Source organism: Anarhichas minor, unplaced genomic scaffold (genome assembly GCF_050575085.1).
Source record: "Anarhichas minor isolate MPS153535 unplaced genomic scaffold, ASM5057508v1 ptg000024l, whole genome shotgun sequence".
NCBI classification, from domain to species: Eukaryota; Metazoa; Chordata; class Actinopteri; order Perciformes; family Anarhichadidae; genus Anarhichas; species Anarhichas minor.
This window is the reverse complement of record NW_027466470.1, coordinates 470,906-485,000: the sequence shown is the minus strand read 5'-3', so window position 1 is coordinate 485,000 and position 14,095 is coordinate 470,906. Positions and strand designations below refer to the sequence as shown.

At 43.1% G+C, this 14,095-nt stretch overlaps 2 protein-coding genes across 4 annotated transcripts in view; one reads left to right on the top strand and one right to left on the bottom strand.

Annotated features, from left to right (window-relative positions):
• LOC142956776 (CYFIP-related Rac1 interactor B-like) overlaps positions 1-348 on the bottom strand; it is a 10,283-nt gene extending 9,935 nt beyond the window's left edge. The window contains exon 1 of one of the 2 annotated variants that reach the window (XM_076098517.1): positions 199-348. The gene's annotated coding sequence lies outside the window, so the exon portion shown is untranslated. Of the gene's footprint in view, positions 86-198 lie in introns of those variants that run through there. The other variant, XM_076098518.1, reaches the window with a different exon arrangement.
• A 370-nt stretch (positions 349-718) lies between these two features.
• Positions 719-13,473, top strand: phb2a (prohibitin 2a). 2 transcript variants are annotated; one of them, XM_076098520.1, is made up of 10 exons: positions 719-847; positions 1,826-1,955; positions 2,194-2,278; positions 4,443-4,522; positions 8,473-8,657; positions 9,779-9,908; positions 10,384-10,487; positions 11,562-11,639; positions 12,639-12,715; positions 13,205-13,473. In XM_076098520.1, the coding sequence occupies exons 1-10, from the start codon at positions 827-829 to the stop codon at positions 13,221-13,223; spliced, it is 909 nt and encodes a 302-aa protein (XP_075954635.1). In that variant the 5' UTR covers positions 719-826; the 3' UTR covers positions 13,224-13,473. The 2 variants fall into 2 exon arrangements, with proteins under 2 accessions (XP_075954635.1, XP_075954636.1); XM_076098521.1 differs by lacking the exon at positions 13,205-13,473 and adding an exon at positions 13,004-13,064.
• The last annotated feature ends 622 nt before the right edge of the window (positions 13,474-14,095 follow it).

Here is a 14,095-nt window from a genome sequence, read left to right as displayed (position 1 = left end):
TTATTATTAGTATTATTATTATAATAAACGGAATAAAGAGTTGACGCTTGAAGTCAGAGTTGGTTCCTGAGTCTGCAGCAGCAGAAGTCTGCAGGACCTGACATGTCTGATCCTAGACCGGGATCCACCCCTAGAGGTCTGATCCTAGACCAGGTTCCACCCATAGAGGACTACCCCCCCCTCCGCCCCGCTCCTCACCTTCACTGATCGCTGATCGATATCCTCGGATCGATCCCGTGTGTGTGTGTGTGTGTGTGTGTGTCGGTGGTCCAGGTGTCTCCCTCCTGGCCGGTCCGCCTCCTCTACATGCTGAGTGAGTGTGAACCCGGAAAACAGCCGCGCGCGGCCGCTGCGTTAACTATAAAAGGAGTTGATTTCCTCAAGAGGAACTGAGCTGCGAGCCAATCAGCGAGCAGCGCGAGAGAGAGCAAAACCTTGCAACCTATAACTTCACCGTCGGCCGACAGAGGCAACTGCAACTGAGAGAGAACCGAAGTCCAAAAGTATGGAAGCCCGTGAATACAATTCTGACTTCAAAAATCTAAATAATAAAAAAATGAATAATAAATTTGATTTTTTTTCTAAAAACAAGAATTTTGATTACAAATATGATAAAAATACCAACTTTTCATCCATTATTTATTTTATTTCATTTCATTTTACTTTATTTTATTTAAAAAACTGTATTGTCAAACTACAAACAACATCGGGGAAATCCTACATTTCCCATGTTGCCCCGCGCCCACGGAAGTGCGTCATCACGCGTGACCTTGCCACTCTTCTTCTTCACCTGTTTTTCCTAGCTGGCTGAAGAGAGAGGACGAGCATGGCGAGTAAAGATCCCGCAGTAAGTAGCGTTAATATTAACTCACGGCACAATTTCTGCCTTCACTTCGGTTCAACCGCTCTGCTGTTTCCCGCTCTTTTGCACGCTGGCTCGTGACATTATTGACATTCTTAGAACAGCGCGTCACACACGTGAGTCAGGCTTATGTGATGTAAGCTAACGTTAGCTTTAAAGCTAGCTCACCGTTACAGTAACGTTAGCTTAGTTCAGACTCAGACTCAGATTCAGGTCAGAGAAGAAGACATTAAAGATGGAAAGATAAATAAAGATCTGTGTCTGTCTGTCTCTTTCTGTCTCTCTCTATGTCTGTCTCTCTCTATCTGATGGACGTTTTAAAGTTAATAAATGTTGGTTGGCTAACATGTAACTTCTTCTTAGCAGGAATATGAAGCCATTCATTCGTAGGATTCGTAGACGCCAGTTTCCTAGTATAAATCTAATTACTGTCCTCTCTTATAGTTGTATTAACATCATTATAGAATAACAGAATATCTTCTTTAATTCAGCACACATCCCTCCTCCTCACCCTCTTCCTCTTTCCTGCACCGGTCTCAGTCCCTGCATAGTAGTTGATGAGGTGTCAACCTTCAACATGGTTACCGAAGGTCGCTCTGTGTCATGTCTACTTTATTAAGTGTTTCCTCATTGGTCAACATTTAGTCCTGGCAGTACTCCTCTTCTCCTTCCTCCTCTTGTCCTTCCTCCTATCCTTCTTCTCCTCTTCTTCCTCCTTCTCCTTCCTCCTCCTCATCTCTTTCCTAACCTGCCTCTCCTTCCTCCTGTGTTTACTCATTTGTCAATATTTGGTCTATGAGTCTGAGTCTCCCGGTCTATGAGTCTGAGTCTCCCGGTCTATGAGTCTGAGTCTCCCGGTCTATGAGTCTGAGTCTCCCGGTCTATGAGTCTGAGTCTCCCGGTCTATGAGTCTGAGTCTCCCGGTCTATGAGTCTGAGTCTCCCGGTCTTTGTGTGTTTTCAGGGTTTTCTGCAGCAGCTTCGTCAGATAGCGTCCCGGATGTCAGCTGGATCTCGAGGAGCCGGAGTGGGTCTGAAGCTGCTGCTGGGAGCTGGAGCTCTGGCCTATGGAGTCAAGGAGGCAACATACACAGGTAGTACTTTAGCTTATTAATCATGCATAATGTCCCATAAATATCATTTACACCTGTCACTCACTAGACGTTTGACAACATCTAGTTTCATGGTGACAACTGTTAGATATATGTATTACTCTATTCTCCTGTAGTGTCTCTCCTTTAAGGAATTTGAGAGAACCTTGAAGAAAACACAAATGTGCAGATGTGTTGTAGTATTATTGAACTGGTCGTGATGCGTCTGTGTGTCCTGTAGTTGAAGGAGGACAGAGAGCGATCGTCTTCAACAGGTTTGGAGGGATGCAGATGGACACCGTCCTCTCTGAGGGACTCCACTTCAGGTAGGAGGAGTCTCAACTAACACATGAAGAGGCTTACAGAACATCTGGGGCGGATATCGACCAATGATGTCGACTCAATGACACCCTTTAACTTTCAAAATAAAAGCTGGGACGGTGGCGTGGTCTTACTGAGCGAGCTGCAGTCTGTTATTCGTGTTTCACAATTGAACACAATTAAAAAGCATGTTTTCTATGAAACACTTCACCGTTTATCAGAGCCGGAAGCTATTATTAAGTCATTATTGTCAGATTTTCATCTTTCCGACGGTCTTTGAACACATCGTGTGTGAAGAACGCTTTCATCAGAAAAAGCAACAAATCAAAGCTTCAAATTGTGATGTTGATTTTTGATTGCAAGCATGATCTCCTCTGATGATATGCTCTAGAGCAGAGGTAGCCAACACGGTGCCCGCGGGCATCTGGTCGCCCGCAGGGACCACGTGAGTCGCCCGCAAGACATGTTCTAAAAATAGCACGAGTCACCATGGAGCTCCGTCTAAACATTTTAGCTGCTGTTCATTTTTAATCAAAAATGCTTGCATGAATGTTTTTAAAATGACAATATTTCTTGTCGTAAGAGAGTTGGGACCCAGAGGCGCACGGCGGACAGCCAGGAAGAGGCTGACGTACCGCACTGGGTTTTCAGGTTCCGAATGCCGGGCGCTTCCCGTTGGCGCCGGACGCGCGCCGCGAGCGCACCACGTAGTCAGGTCCGTCAGTCCTCGGAACAGGCCGCGGGGCAACAACTCTTGGGTGGCGGGGTAGAGGTGAGGCAAGAAAGAAAAGGCCCAGACTAGAGGTTTGAACGCGGGCGGCCGAAGATACTCGCGCGCCTCGGAGGGTTGGATCCCCCCTCTGCTATAGACCAGACTGTTTACTAGTTTCTTCGTGGAGAAAAAGGTACCATTAGAAATGGTGTCGGTGACAACAGCCATGACGGGCCGGCATGCAGGCTTCATTACGCAATGTAAAGGTGACCCAGACTTCCCCAAATGTCTACATTACCACTGCATCATTCACCAGCAGGCGCTGTGTGCAAAAGTAACCGGCTTTGATCACGTGATGACTCCTGTCTGAAGATCATAAATGTCATCCGCTCCAAAGCCAAACAACACAGGATATTCATAACTGATGATTTGTATAAACATGGGACAGAGTTGATTTGTTGATCGTGATTTGTTCAAAAATGTTACAAAAGTGGTGGTTAGTACCAACGAGACATGATGTGAAGATATGACAGTTAATGATTTCATAGAAAATGTTAGAAGTGATCATTTTTACAAAAATATAACAGGTGTGATTTTGAACCAAATGCTACAAATGTGCTTATTCATACAAAACTGTCAAGAAATATATTTACTAAAACATCAGAGATGTGATACCTCTGACCTTCAAATGTTGAAACAGAAGAACAGAAATAAATGTTTAAATATATCTGTTTCTACCATCATGTTAAAATAATCAAATCATTGTTAATAATTATTGTGAGGAATAATTAACATTGACATGTGATCAAACGGTCTCTCCACACATATTATTATTATTATTATTATTATTATTATTAAAGGTGATCTGTGCAGCTTTGTTATTCAGGAGGTTTGTATCAAACAAGTCGCCCTTCGTACTGCTCGGTACCCTTCAAGTAGCTCAGTTTCTAAAAGGTTGGTGACCCCTGATCTAGAATCATGTAGATTACTCCACTTCTCTCTCTCTATACACTCAGGATATTTGTTTTTATGCGACATGTCGACACAGTTTTCACTTTAATATTCAAACCTTCTGTTTGTCTTGTGCTGCTTTATATCAATAAACTACAATTAAATAGTCAATTAGATTTATTTGGGAGTGAAACGAGTCGTTTAAATTAATTAAATCAGTAAAATGTTGATAAATGGAAAATCATTAGTAGTTTAGGAAGTCAAATATTCTGCTCATCATTGCAACGCCTACATTTAGAAAAACTATTCACAACATTAAAATCTATTTTGTTTTCTTCTACGTATTTATTTTTATTTGCTCGTCACAGAAATCTTATAAATGCAGAAACAAGCAAAAAAACATAATCAAATGTAGAAAGTTTGCAGGAAGAACTTGGATTGAGAAGAATGAATGGATTCATAAACGAGTCGTATTGCTCGTTTATAACTCGTGTCGTTGTCTTCAGGATTCCCTGGATCCAGTATCCCGTCATCTACGACATCAGAGCCAGACCCAGGAAGATCTCCTCCCTCACCGGAAGCAAAGGTCAGACTCTCAAACATATAGACCTGTCAATCACCGTGTAGCCCCGCCCTAAAGCATCCCCTGCTTTATGGTCTGTCTGACTCTAAATGGACCATAATGTACTAAATGAACATCATGCTGTGTTGAAGAAGACTTGAAACTAGAGATTGAGACCATAAACTCATGTTTACAATGTTTACTGAGGTAATAAATCAAGAGAGAAGTAGAGTCATTTTCTCATAGACTTCTATACAACCAGAGGAGTCGCCCCCTGCTGGACACTAGAGAGAATGCAGCTTTAACACATGAAGCTTTGAGACCATAAACTCGTGTTTACAGCGGTCGCTGTGTTTGATCAGAGCTTTTTAAACGTGACTCTCACAGATAGTTCACTGATTAAACACTATTTACATGTTTAAGTATTTTACATAGGACATCTAATTTATTGATGTTTTAAAAACAGGAAGTCTTAAAAACAAATCTACATTAGAGTAAATATCATACCTGCAAACTTGTCACTTTTCGGTGAAATTCACCGTTTTGAATCAAAATATATCATCCACGTGAATCGTGTAGATCCGTAGAGGTTTTTTTTTTCGGGGGGGTGTCAACTGGCCAGCCAGCGTTTCTCAGATTGGAGTGAGATAAAATGTGATGTCGTGATCTTCACAATAGAACATCTTTGATGTGTGGAGTCTTGGCCAATCAGCGTTCAGATGTCTACAGCGTCTTCATTTCCCTCCGTTACAGTTTAAGTTCCGTTATGTTCCGTTACCGTTCAGACTTGCTGGGTTAAGTTAACGTCCACTGCATGTGGAACTTTATCGACTGTTAACATTCGTCATTATCACGATTTAGAAGGAAAAAACGTAACGTGATGAAACATGCAGCCCCCCCCCCCCCCCCCCCATGTTCCGGTTCAGTTCACACGGTCACTCGTTAACGTTAAACCGGAACACCGGCGCATCTGGTTGCAGGTTGTTTGTTTTAACTCAAAGTAGAATGAGGATGATTTCGTGGTCAGAATAACTTTCATGACCACGAAACATGAGGCCCAGATACTGATGAGATGATGAGGCCCAGATACTGATGAGATGATGAGGTCCAGATACTGATGAGATGATGAGGCCCAGATACTGATGAGATGATGAGGCCCAGATACTGATGAGATGATGAGGCCCAGATACTGATGAGATGATGAGGCCCAGATACTGATGAGATGATGAGGCCCAGATACTGATGAGATGATGAGGCCCAGATACTGATGAGATGATGAGGCCCAGATACTGATGAGATGATGAGGCCCAGATACTGATGAGATGATGAGGCCCAGATACTGATGAGATGATGAGGCCCAGATACTGATGAGATGATGAGGCCCAGATACTGATGAGATGATGAGGCCCAGATACTGATGAGATGATGAGGCCCAGATACTGATGAGATGATGAGGCCCAGATACTGATGAGATGATGAGGCCCAGATACTGATGAGATGATGAGGCCCAGATACTGATGAGATGATGAGGCCCAGATACTGATGAGATGATGAGGCCCAGATACTGATGAGATGATGAGGCCCAGATACTGATGAGATGATGAGGCCCAGATACTGATGAGATGATGAGGCCCAGATACTGATGAGATGATGAGGCCCAGATACTGATGAGATGATGAGGCCCAGATACTGATGAGATGATGAGGCCCAGATACTGATGAGATGATGAGGCCCAGATACTGATGAGATGATGAGGCCCAGATACTGATGAGATGATGAGGCCCAGATACTGATGAGATGATGAGGCCCAGATACTGATGAGATGATGAGGCCCAGATACTGATGAGATGATGAGGCCCAGATACTGATGAGATGATGAGGTCCAGATACTGATGAGATGATGAGGTCAGAGAGCTTCAGGGAGAGGAGGCTGGTTGTAGCGCAGCTTGAAGCAGGGCTGAGATGTGAAGGAGCTGGGCCTGGATAAAGGTGGAGCTGGGCCTGGATAAAGGTGGAGCTGGGCCTGGATAAAGGTGGAGCTGGGCCTGGATAAAGGTGGAGCTGGGCCTGGATAAAGGTGGAGCTGGGCCTGGATAAAGGTGGAGCTGGGCCTGGATAAAGGTGGAGCTGGGCCTGGATAAAGGTGGAGCTGGGTCTGGATAAAGGTGGAGGTCTAAACAGACAGCTTCCTGCTGTCACAGTGTTTTAAATACATTGATAAGGCAGGGTATGCTACATGCAGCCTCTGCTCCATGAGATGAACTACAGCAACAAGGGCTCACATGTCCTCTCATCACACTGTTCACTGTGATGACCACAGCCAGTGGACCAACAGTCCCACGTTGCTCTCAAGAACCCTGAAGTACTGAGAGGGTTAAGGAGCCTGTACCTTCATTTCAGCGGGTTGCTAATGCAGAGGTGTGTATAGATCACAGATATTATTTTACTCTTGATAAACTACTTTAGCCAGAGTAGATTATCATTTTCATTTAAATAATTGAACTGGATTGAATGCATATTAATTGCAAATAGAAGATGGACCACAATTCTACCAGCTGTACAGTAACAGTGGAAGTTAATATGAAGCCGTACAGTAACAGGGTTCAATGGAAACTAATCACTTCATTTGTACGGCGATGGTTCTCTCTACTCTTGCTGTCTGTGTTTTTATTTGACCAAAACTTTTGAAAATGAGACCTCGTCTCAATGGATTTTGTCTAAATAAAGGTTAATATTAATATTAGAGCTGAAAGTGATTAATAACTGAATAATAAATTAGTTTTTTTGCTTAAAGTAAATGTCTTATCACTTAATTTTCTTCTCAGAGTACACCAGAACACCCCCCCCCACAGGGTTTCGGGCTCGTCACCTCATGAGTTTGCAGGTCTGAAACATTTATCAGCTAAATCAAATAGTTTACAGGATCTCCAACCTTTGTTTCTTTATAACACATTTAATACTGGACTTGTATCTTAACAGGGTTTGTATGAAGGTAATAAAGTAGTTTAATAGAGTTTACAGATAATTAAAATTAGAAAAACAAAGGTTGGTTTATGGCTTTTTCCCGGTTACACATCTTAAAATAAAGTTCTTCATTTTATAACTGTGAATTGTCCTGAAGGTGTAAATTCAGGTGTGAAGTGAGAAAGAAGATATTTTTTTTAAGATGAACGTGTCTCCCTACGTCCTGCTGAGGTCATGTGTGTGACAGTGAGGTCATGTGACAGTGAGGTCATTTGTGTAACAATGACATCACTTCCAAAATGGCTGCCTGGCTGGTCAGAAGGAGCTCATTTCAAAAAGCTTTGATAACGTCTCCTCCATTTCATCTAAACTGTTCTAAACATGTTCATCAAACTCATTTATAGATATAAAGATAGAAGATATTGTTGTGACATCAGGCTGTTCAACTTCTAACTCTCAGATAAACCAAAGTAGTAACCAAATAGTAAAGAGCTGCTCAATTGATTTAAAGGATTTAAATACTTTTGGTTAAAATATGTTCTTTTGTTTAATTCAAAAGACATTTAAACAAAAAGATGAAAGCAAACTGTAGATATGAGTAAATAAAACACACTAGATTTAACAACTGTTTTGGTCCTTTTTCAAAGTGATTCATTATTTTATTTGCAGGATTAAAATGAACGACGGTGTTCAGGATGAAGATCGTAGAGGTGTGTGTGTGTGTGTGTGTGTGTGTGTGTGTGTGTGTGTGTGTGTGTGTGTGTGTGTGTGTGTGTGTGTGTGTGTGTGTGTGTGTGTGTGTGTGTGTGTGTGTGTGTGTGTGTGTGTGTGTGTGTGTGTGTGTGTGTGTGTGTGTGTGTGTGTAAAACAAACATGAAACGTGTTAAAAGTGTTTTTAAAATGAGAAACAAGTAAACATCCAACGTGACCTTCAGCTCTTTGACACTAGGGGGCAGTGTTTACCCCTCGTGTGTGTGTGATTAACACATTGAGCTCTGTCTCCCCGTCAGACCTGCAGATGGTGAACATCTCTCTGAGGGTTCTGTCTCGGCCGCTGGCGTCCAACCTGCCCATCCTCTACCAGCAGCTGGGCAAAGACTACGACGAGCGCGTCCTGCCGTCCATCGTCAACGAGGTGCTGAAGAGCGTGGTGGCCAAGTTCAACGCCTCTCAGCTCATCACGCAGAGAGCGCAGGTACACTTCTACCTCGTCTGTTTCTATTTTATATACATGTACTTTATTACGCACTGCTTTACAACCCTGAGACCAACAGTCATGTGACATCAAATCAGAGGAACTTTGACTGAACTACAGGAAGTGAACGAGGAGAATCTACTTCTAGTCATGATGGTTCTGTTTCCATAGAGGAGCAGGACTTTTATTTATATATATATATATATATATATATTAATTTTTTTTTATTGTGTAAATGTGAAGTGAGTTTTGTTGGACAGTTTTTTTTGGAGAAAATCCAAAGAATAAAAACCAGCTCAAATGACATCGTAGTACGTTGACATCGTCTTAAAGAAGAGAAACCGTCTTATTGGTCGATGTTGCATTTCTTCTTTGGTGGAAGAGCTTCAGGTTTGATGAGATCAGAATAGTTGATCATGTGACTTCCTGTTTGTCCTCCAGGTGTCCCTGCTGATCATGTGACTTCCTGCTTGTCCTCCAGGTGTCCCTGCTGATCATGTGACTTCCTGTTTGTCCTCCAGGTGTCCCTGCTGATCATGTGACTTCCTGTTTGTCCTCCAGCTGTCCCTGCTGATCATGTGACTTCCTGTTTGTCCTCCAGCTGTCCCTGCTGATCATGTGACTTCCTGCTTGTCCTCCAGGTGTCCCTGCTGATCATGTGACTTCCTGTTTGTCCTCCAGCTGTCCCTGCTGATCATGTGACTTCCTGTTTGTCCTCCAGCTGTCCCTGCTGATCATGTGACTTCCTGTTTGTCCTCCAGCTGTCCCTGCTGATCATGTGACTTCCTGTTTGTCCTCCAGCTGTCCCTGCTGATCATGTGACTTCCTGTTTGTCCTCCAGCTGTCCCTGCTGATCATGTGACTTCCTGTTTGTCCTCCAGGTGTCCCTGCTGATCATTTGACTTCCTGTTTGTCCTCCAGGTGTCCCTGCTGATCATGTGACTTCCTGTTTGTCCTCCAGGTGTCCCTGCTGATCATGTGACTTCCTGTTTGTCCTCCAGGTGTCCCTGCTGATCATTTGACTTCCTGTTTGTCCTCCAGGTGTCCCTGCTGATCATGTGACTTCCTGTTTGTCCTCCAGCTGTCCCTGCTGATCATGTGACTTCCTGTTTGTCCTCCAGGTGTCCCTGCTGATCCGCAGAGAGCTGTTTGAGCGAGCGAAGGACTTCAACATCATCCTGGACGACGTGGCGATCACCGAGCTGAGCTTCAGCAGAGAGTACACGGCCGCCGTGGAGGCCAAGCAAGTCGGTGAGTAGAGGCAGGAAGTCCACCGACAGCTGACCGTCCTGATGACGATCAGCTGACCGTCATCAGGACGACTATTATTATTATTTAAGTTTCAGATTATCCTCGCCGTGGAGACTAATTAGTTTTAGACGCTTTAGAAACAGGAAGTCTTATAAATCTACATGTGAGTAAATATCTATCAGATAAATCAAATAGTTTATATTCAACCTTTGTTTCTTTATAACACATTTAATACTTGTTTCTCTACAGGGTTTGTATGAAGGTAATAAAGTAGTTTATTAGGGTTCTATTGATACTCTTGATTCTTTTGTGAGGAAAGAAAGACGTTTAATTAAGAGAATAATCGTTTCTTTATTATTCTCGTCTTGAGCAGCAACACAAGAAGTTATAAAATCTTTAAAATAACGTGTGTGTGTGTGTGTGTGTGTGTGTGTGTGTGTGTGTGTGTGTGTGTGTGTGTGTGGTTCCCCTCCAGCCCAGCAGGAGGCGCAGCGAGCTCAGTTTTACGTAGAGAAGGCCAAACAGGACCAACGGCACAAGATCATCCAGGCTGAAGGAGAAGCTGAGGCTGCAAAGATGGTGAGCTCACGAGTACTCGTGTGTGTACTAGTAGGAGTACTACTCTGTTAGAAGTACAGAAACATTTCACTTGTCTTCAGGGTTTTGTGTGTAAGTACATTTATTCTAGTACTTCAGTACTATTTGGTACATTTGACTTTAAACTTCTCTTTAGACGTCTCAGAGGAAGATGTTCTACTTTTATCTGATACGAGTTCTAGATTCTCAACACGTAATATAATTTAACTAATACACGAAGATGTTTTATTAAGTAGTTTATATAATCAAAGTTTAAATGATCTTCACCAGCTGCAGCATCACAGTGATGAACACATGAATCAATAACTATAATATAATGATGAGTATAATATTTTAAAGTAGTCATTCTGCAGAATGACTACTTTAAGTTTTGGTACTTAAAGTATATTTTGAATACTTTTACTGAAGTAACCCCTCTGAGTATCTGATAAATATCATCATCATAAACACATTAACTCTGTTTCTATCAGACACGTCTGCTGGTTAACTGCAGCTGTTTCACACGTTCATCTGATTTAATCTCAAGAAACAGATTCAAGAGAAGCAGAAATAACTTCATCATGACGCAGATTCAAGAGTCTGAACTCGTGTCTGTTAGTTCGACAAACAAATAACTTTTAAAATACTCAATAGAGCAGAGAAATAAAACATGTAAAGCCTGAGATATTAGAATGTGTCTCCAGCTGAAATACAAACCTGTTGTTGTTGTTGTTGTTGTTGTTGTTGTTGAGGCCTCGAGGTGTTTGCAGCAGCAGAAGGCTGCAGCTCTACAGACCCAGAGCCGTGGTTCTAGTTAAAGGAACTATTTGTTCTATTGAGTGCAGGAACACTTCACTCATTACCTCCACCTGTCAGCGTGAGAACATTAAAGCTTAGAGCGGCGACGCGCCTGCAAGCCTTTGATCCTCCTCTTCATCATCTTCATCTTCATGTTTGAGTTTGTTTCTTCAGACAGACCGGCTCATCCGCTCACGCTCCCTGTTGTTGGGTGTGTAACACTTATTATTCTCTGTGAACACACTAACCGTGTGTGTGTGTGTGTGTGTGTGTGTGTAGCTGGGTCAGGCCGTGACGAAGAACCCGGGTTACCTGAAGCTCCGGAAGATCCGGGCGGCGCAGAACATCGCCAAGACGGTAAGAAGAGTCTGCAGCTGAGGAAGCACGAGTCCAAGCTGGTGGTGTTTACATCGTGTCCTCATCAAATGCATCAGTTCATAACTATAACTGAGCTTCTAGAAGAACGCTGACGCTTCCTCCTGAGCTGCTGCAGCTCAACGAGTGAACGCGTGTAACAAACCAGACTAACTGAGTCAGACCTCTGGAGTCTAATAATGCACGTTATTACAGATTAATGTGCAGTGAGAACAGGAACCATCACCGCATAACCAGTACACGAGTCTTTAAAACGTCTCCGTCACGCCGCCGCGTCTCCTCTCGTGTTATTGACTAGAGCGTCTAAGTTTAAGCAGGCCGGCGTCTCTCGGCCCCCCGAAGACCCCCAGTGGTCCCCAAACGGGTCCAGAGCCTTGGTTTTGGGGACCAGCTGCAGCTCATTGAGTCCACCAGGTGGCGCCACATGAACATGAAGTCTAAAGAAGAAGTCAGTGGAAACTTAAAGCTTCATCTTCTTCTGACATTTGACCTCTTTGTCTTTTTATCAACCAGTCGTGTTGTTGGTTTTAGGCCTTAAAGATGCTTTTAGTTCCATTAAAGTTATAATAAATGTAGTTTATCAGACAAAAGCTCATCGAACTGTTTATTTAGAAATAAGACTTTTTAACTTTAAGTCTTTATCAGGTTTGAGCCGTCGCGTCATCTGGTGGTCCCCCGCGTGTCGTGTCCCCCGCGTGTCGTGTCCCCCGCGTGTCGTGTCCCCCGCGTGTCGTGTCCCCCGCATTTTGTCCCCCACGTGTCGTGTCTCCCGCATGTTGTCCCCCACGTGTCGTGTCCCCCGCATTTTGTCCCCCGCATGTCCCGGCCTCAGCAGCGCTCCGCTGGCTGTGAATCGGCTCAGTGTGCAGCTCTCTCACAGCTCTTTGTGCTCAGCAGCAGCTCTCTGAGGCCTTCAGGCCGAGCAGCTTCACCTGCGTTTCCTCTCCTCACACTCGACTCTGTGTGTTGTTTCACCTGCAGGTGGCGCAGTCCCAGAACAAGATCTACCTGAGCGCTGACAGCCTGGTGCTCAACCTGCAGGACAAGGACAACTTCAAGTGAGTCCTGTTGATGTGTTAATGTGTCTGCTGTTAGAGTTCAACCCTCCCTCTCTTCCTCTGCAGTATAACCGTCCTGTGTCTCTGGCTGCTAGCATGTTTGTTACCTTTAGACTCCAACCAGGCTAGTAGTTTCCCTCTGTTTCCAGTCTTTATGCTAAGCTAACCAGCTGGCTGTAGCTTCATATTGACTTTACAGACATACGAGTGGTTTCAAAGTGTTTCTTTAAACCTCTAAACAAACAGTTTAGGGTGGTTTCTGCTCTGTTTTTCTCTACAAAATAAAAGTCCTGCTCCTCTATGAGCCAGAACCATCATGACTAGAACATGACTTCAGTGCAGAACAACAGTTATGATGAAGACAGTCATTAAAAACAGAAAAGAAGCAAGTACTCACTCTCACTCTCTCACTCTCTCTCTCACTCACTCTCTCACTCTCACACTCATGTAGAATACAATGTTTCTGATGATTTTCTGTGTTTCTTTCAGTCTGTTGCTGGGGAAGTAGAGAGGACGTCTCATCATTCCTTCTCCAGAGACTCGTCTTCTCTTCTTCACACCAGGTTTCTGTGAATCTTCTGCGTTTACGAACCACAACAAACAGACTCTGACCTGCGGAGTTTCACCACCGAGGATTTTATTCTGAAAGGTTCCTCTGGTGTCGGTAAAGGTCTCGATGCGTCTTTTCTTTCTGTTATAATAATCTGTAGAAACACAGAAACATGTCTTCTTTGTGAATAAAAGCAGTTTCCCTCGTTGAGACGTTTCTTCTTCTGCAGACGCGTTGAGTTTACAGAGATTATTTATGTACATCGAGGTTCATCAGTTAAACTACTTTACTTCCTGCTCTGACTTCAGGACGTTTAGACTTTAGAGGACTTTAAATGAAGAATAAATCAGTTTCATGAGTAGAATGTGAGAACCATCACCAGAGGAGTCTCTTTAAAGCGTCTCGTCTCCAAAGTCACAAAAAATAATCACTGAAGAAATGTGAGGCTTCAGAGAATAAAGTCCTTTTAAGAGTAAAAACTAGTGCTGGGCAACGATTACAATGTTTAATCTCATTGTTATGCACAAAGTTCAATAATGAATTCAAAAGTAGTGTATTGTGCACTTTTATTTTGAAAGTCCTGCTATATGAACTAAAGGTCAATAACATTTGGTGTAAACACTTTAAACACATCAGGTTCTTGTTAGCAGCAGTATTCCCTTTACACAGCAGCAGTTATAACACAGTTATAATGATTCTGATAATAGATATTCAGACGGTGTTCACAACTTTATCTTCATGTGTGTAATAGATGACATTTAAATATACACCTTGAAAACTGCAAACCTATCTACGTCATGTTTTTATGTTTGTTAAATTCTCAGTAGTGA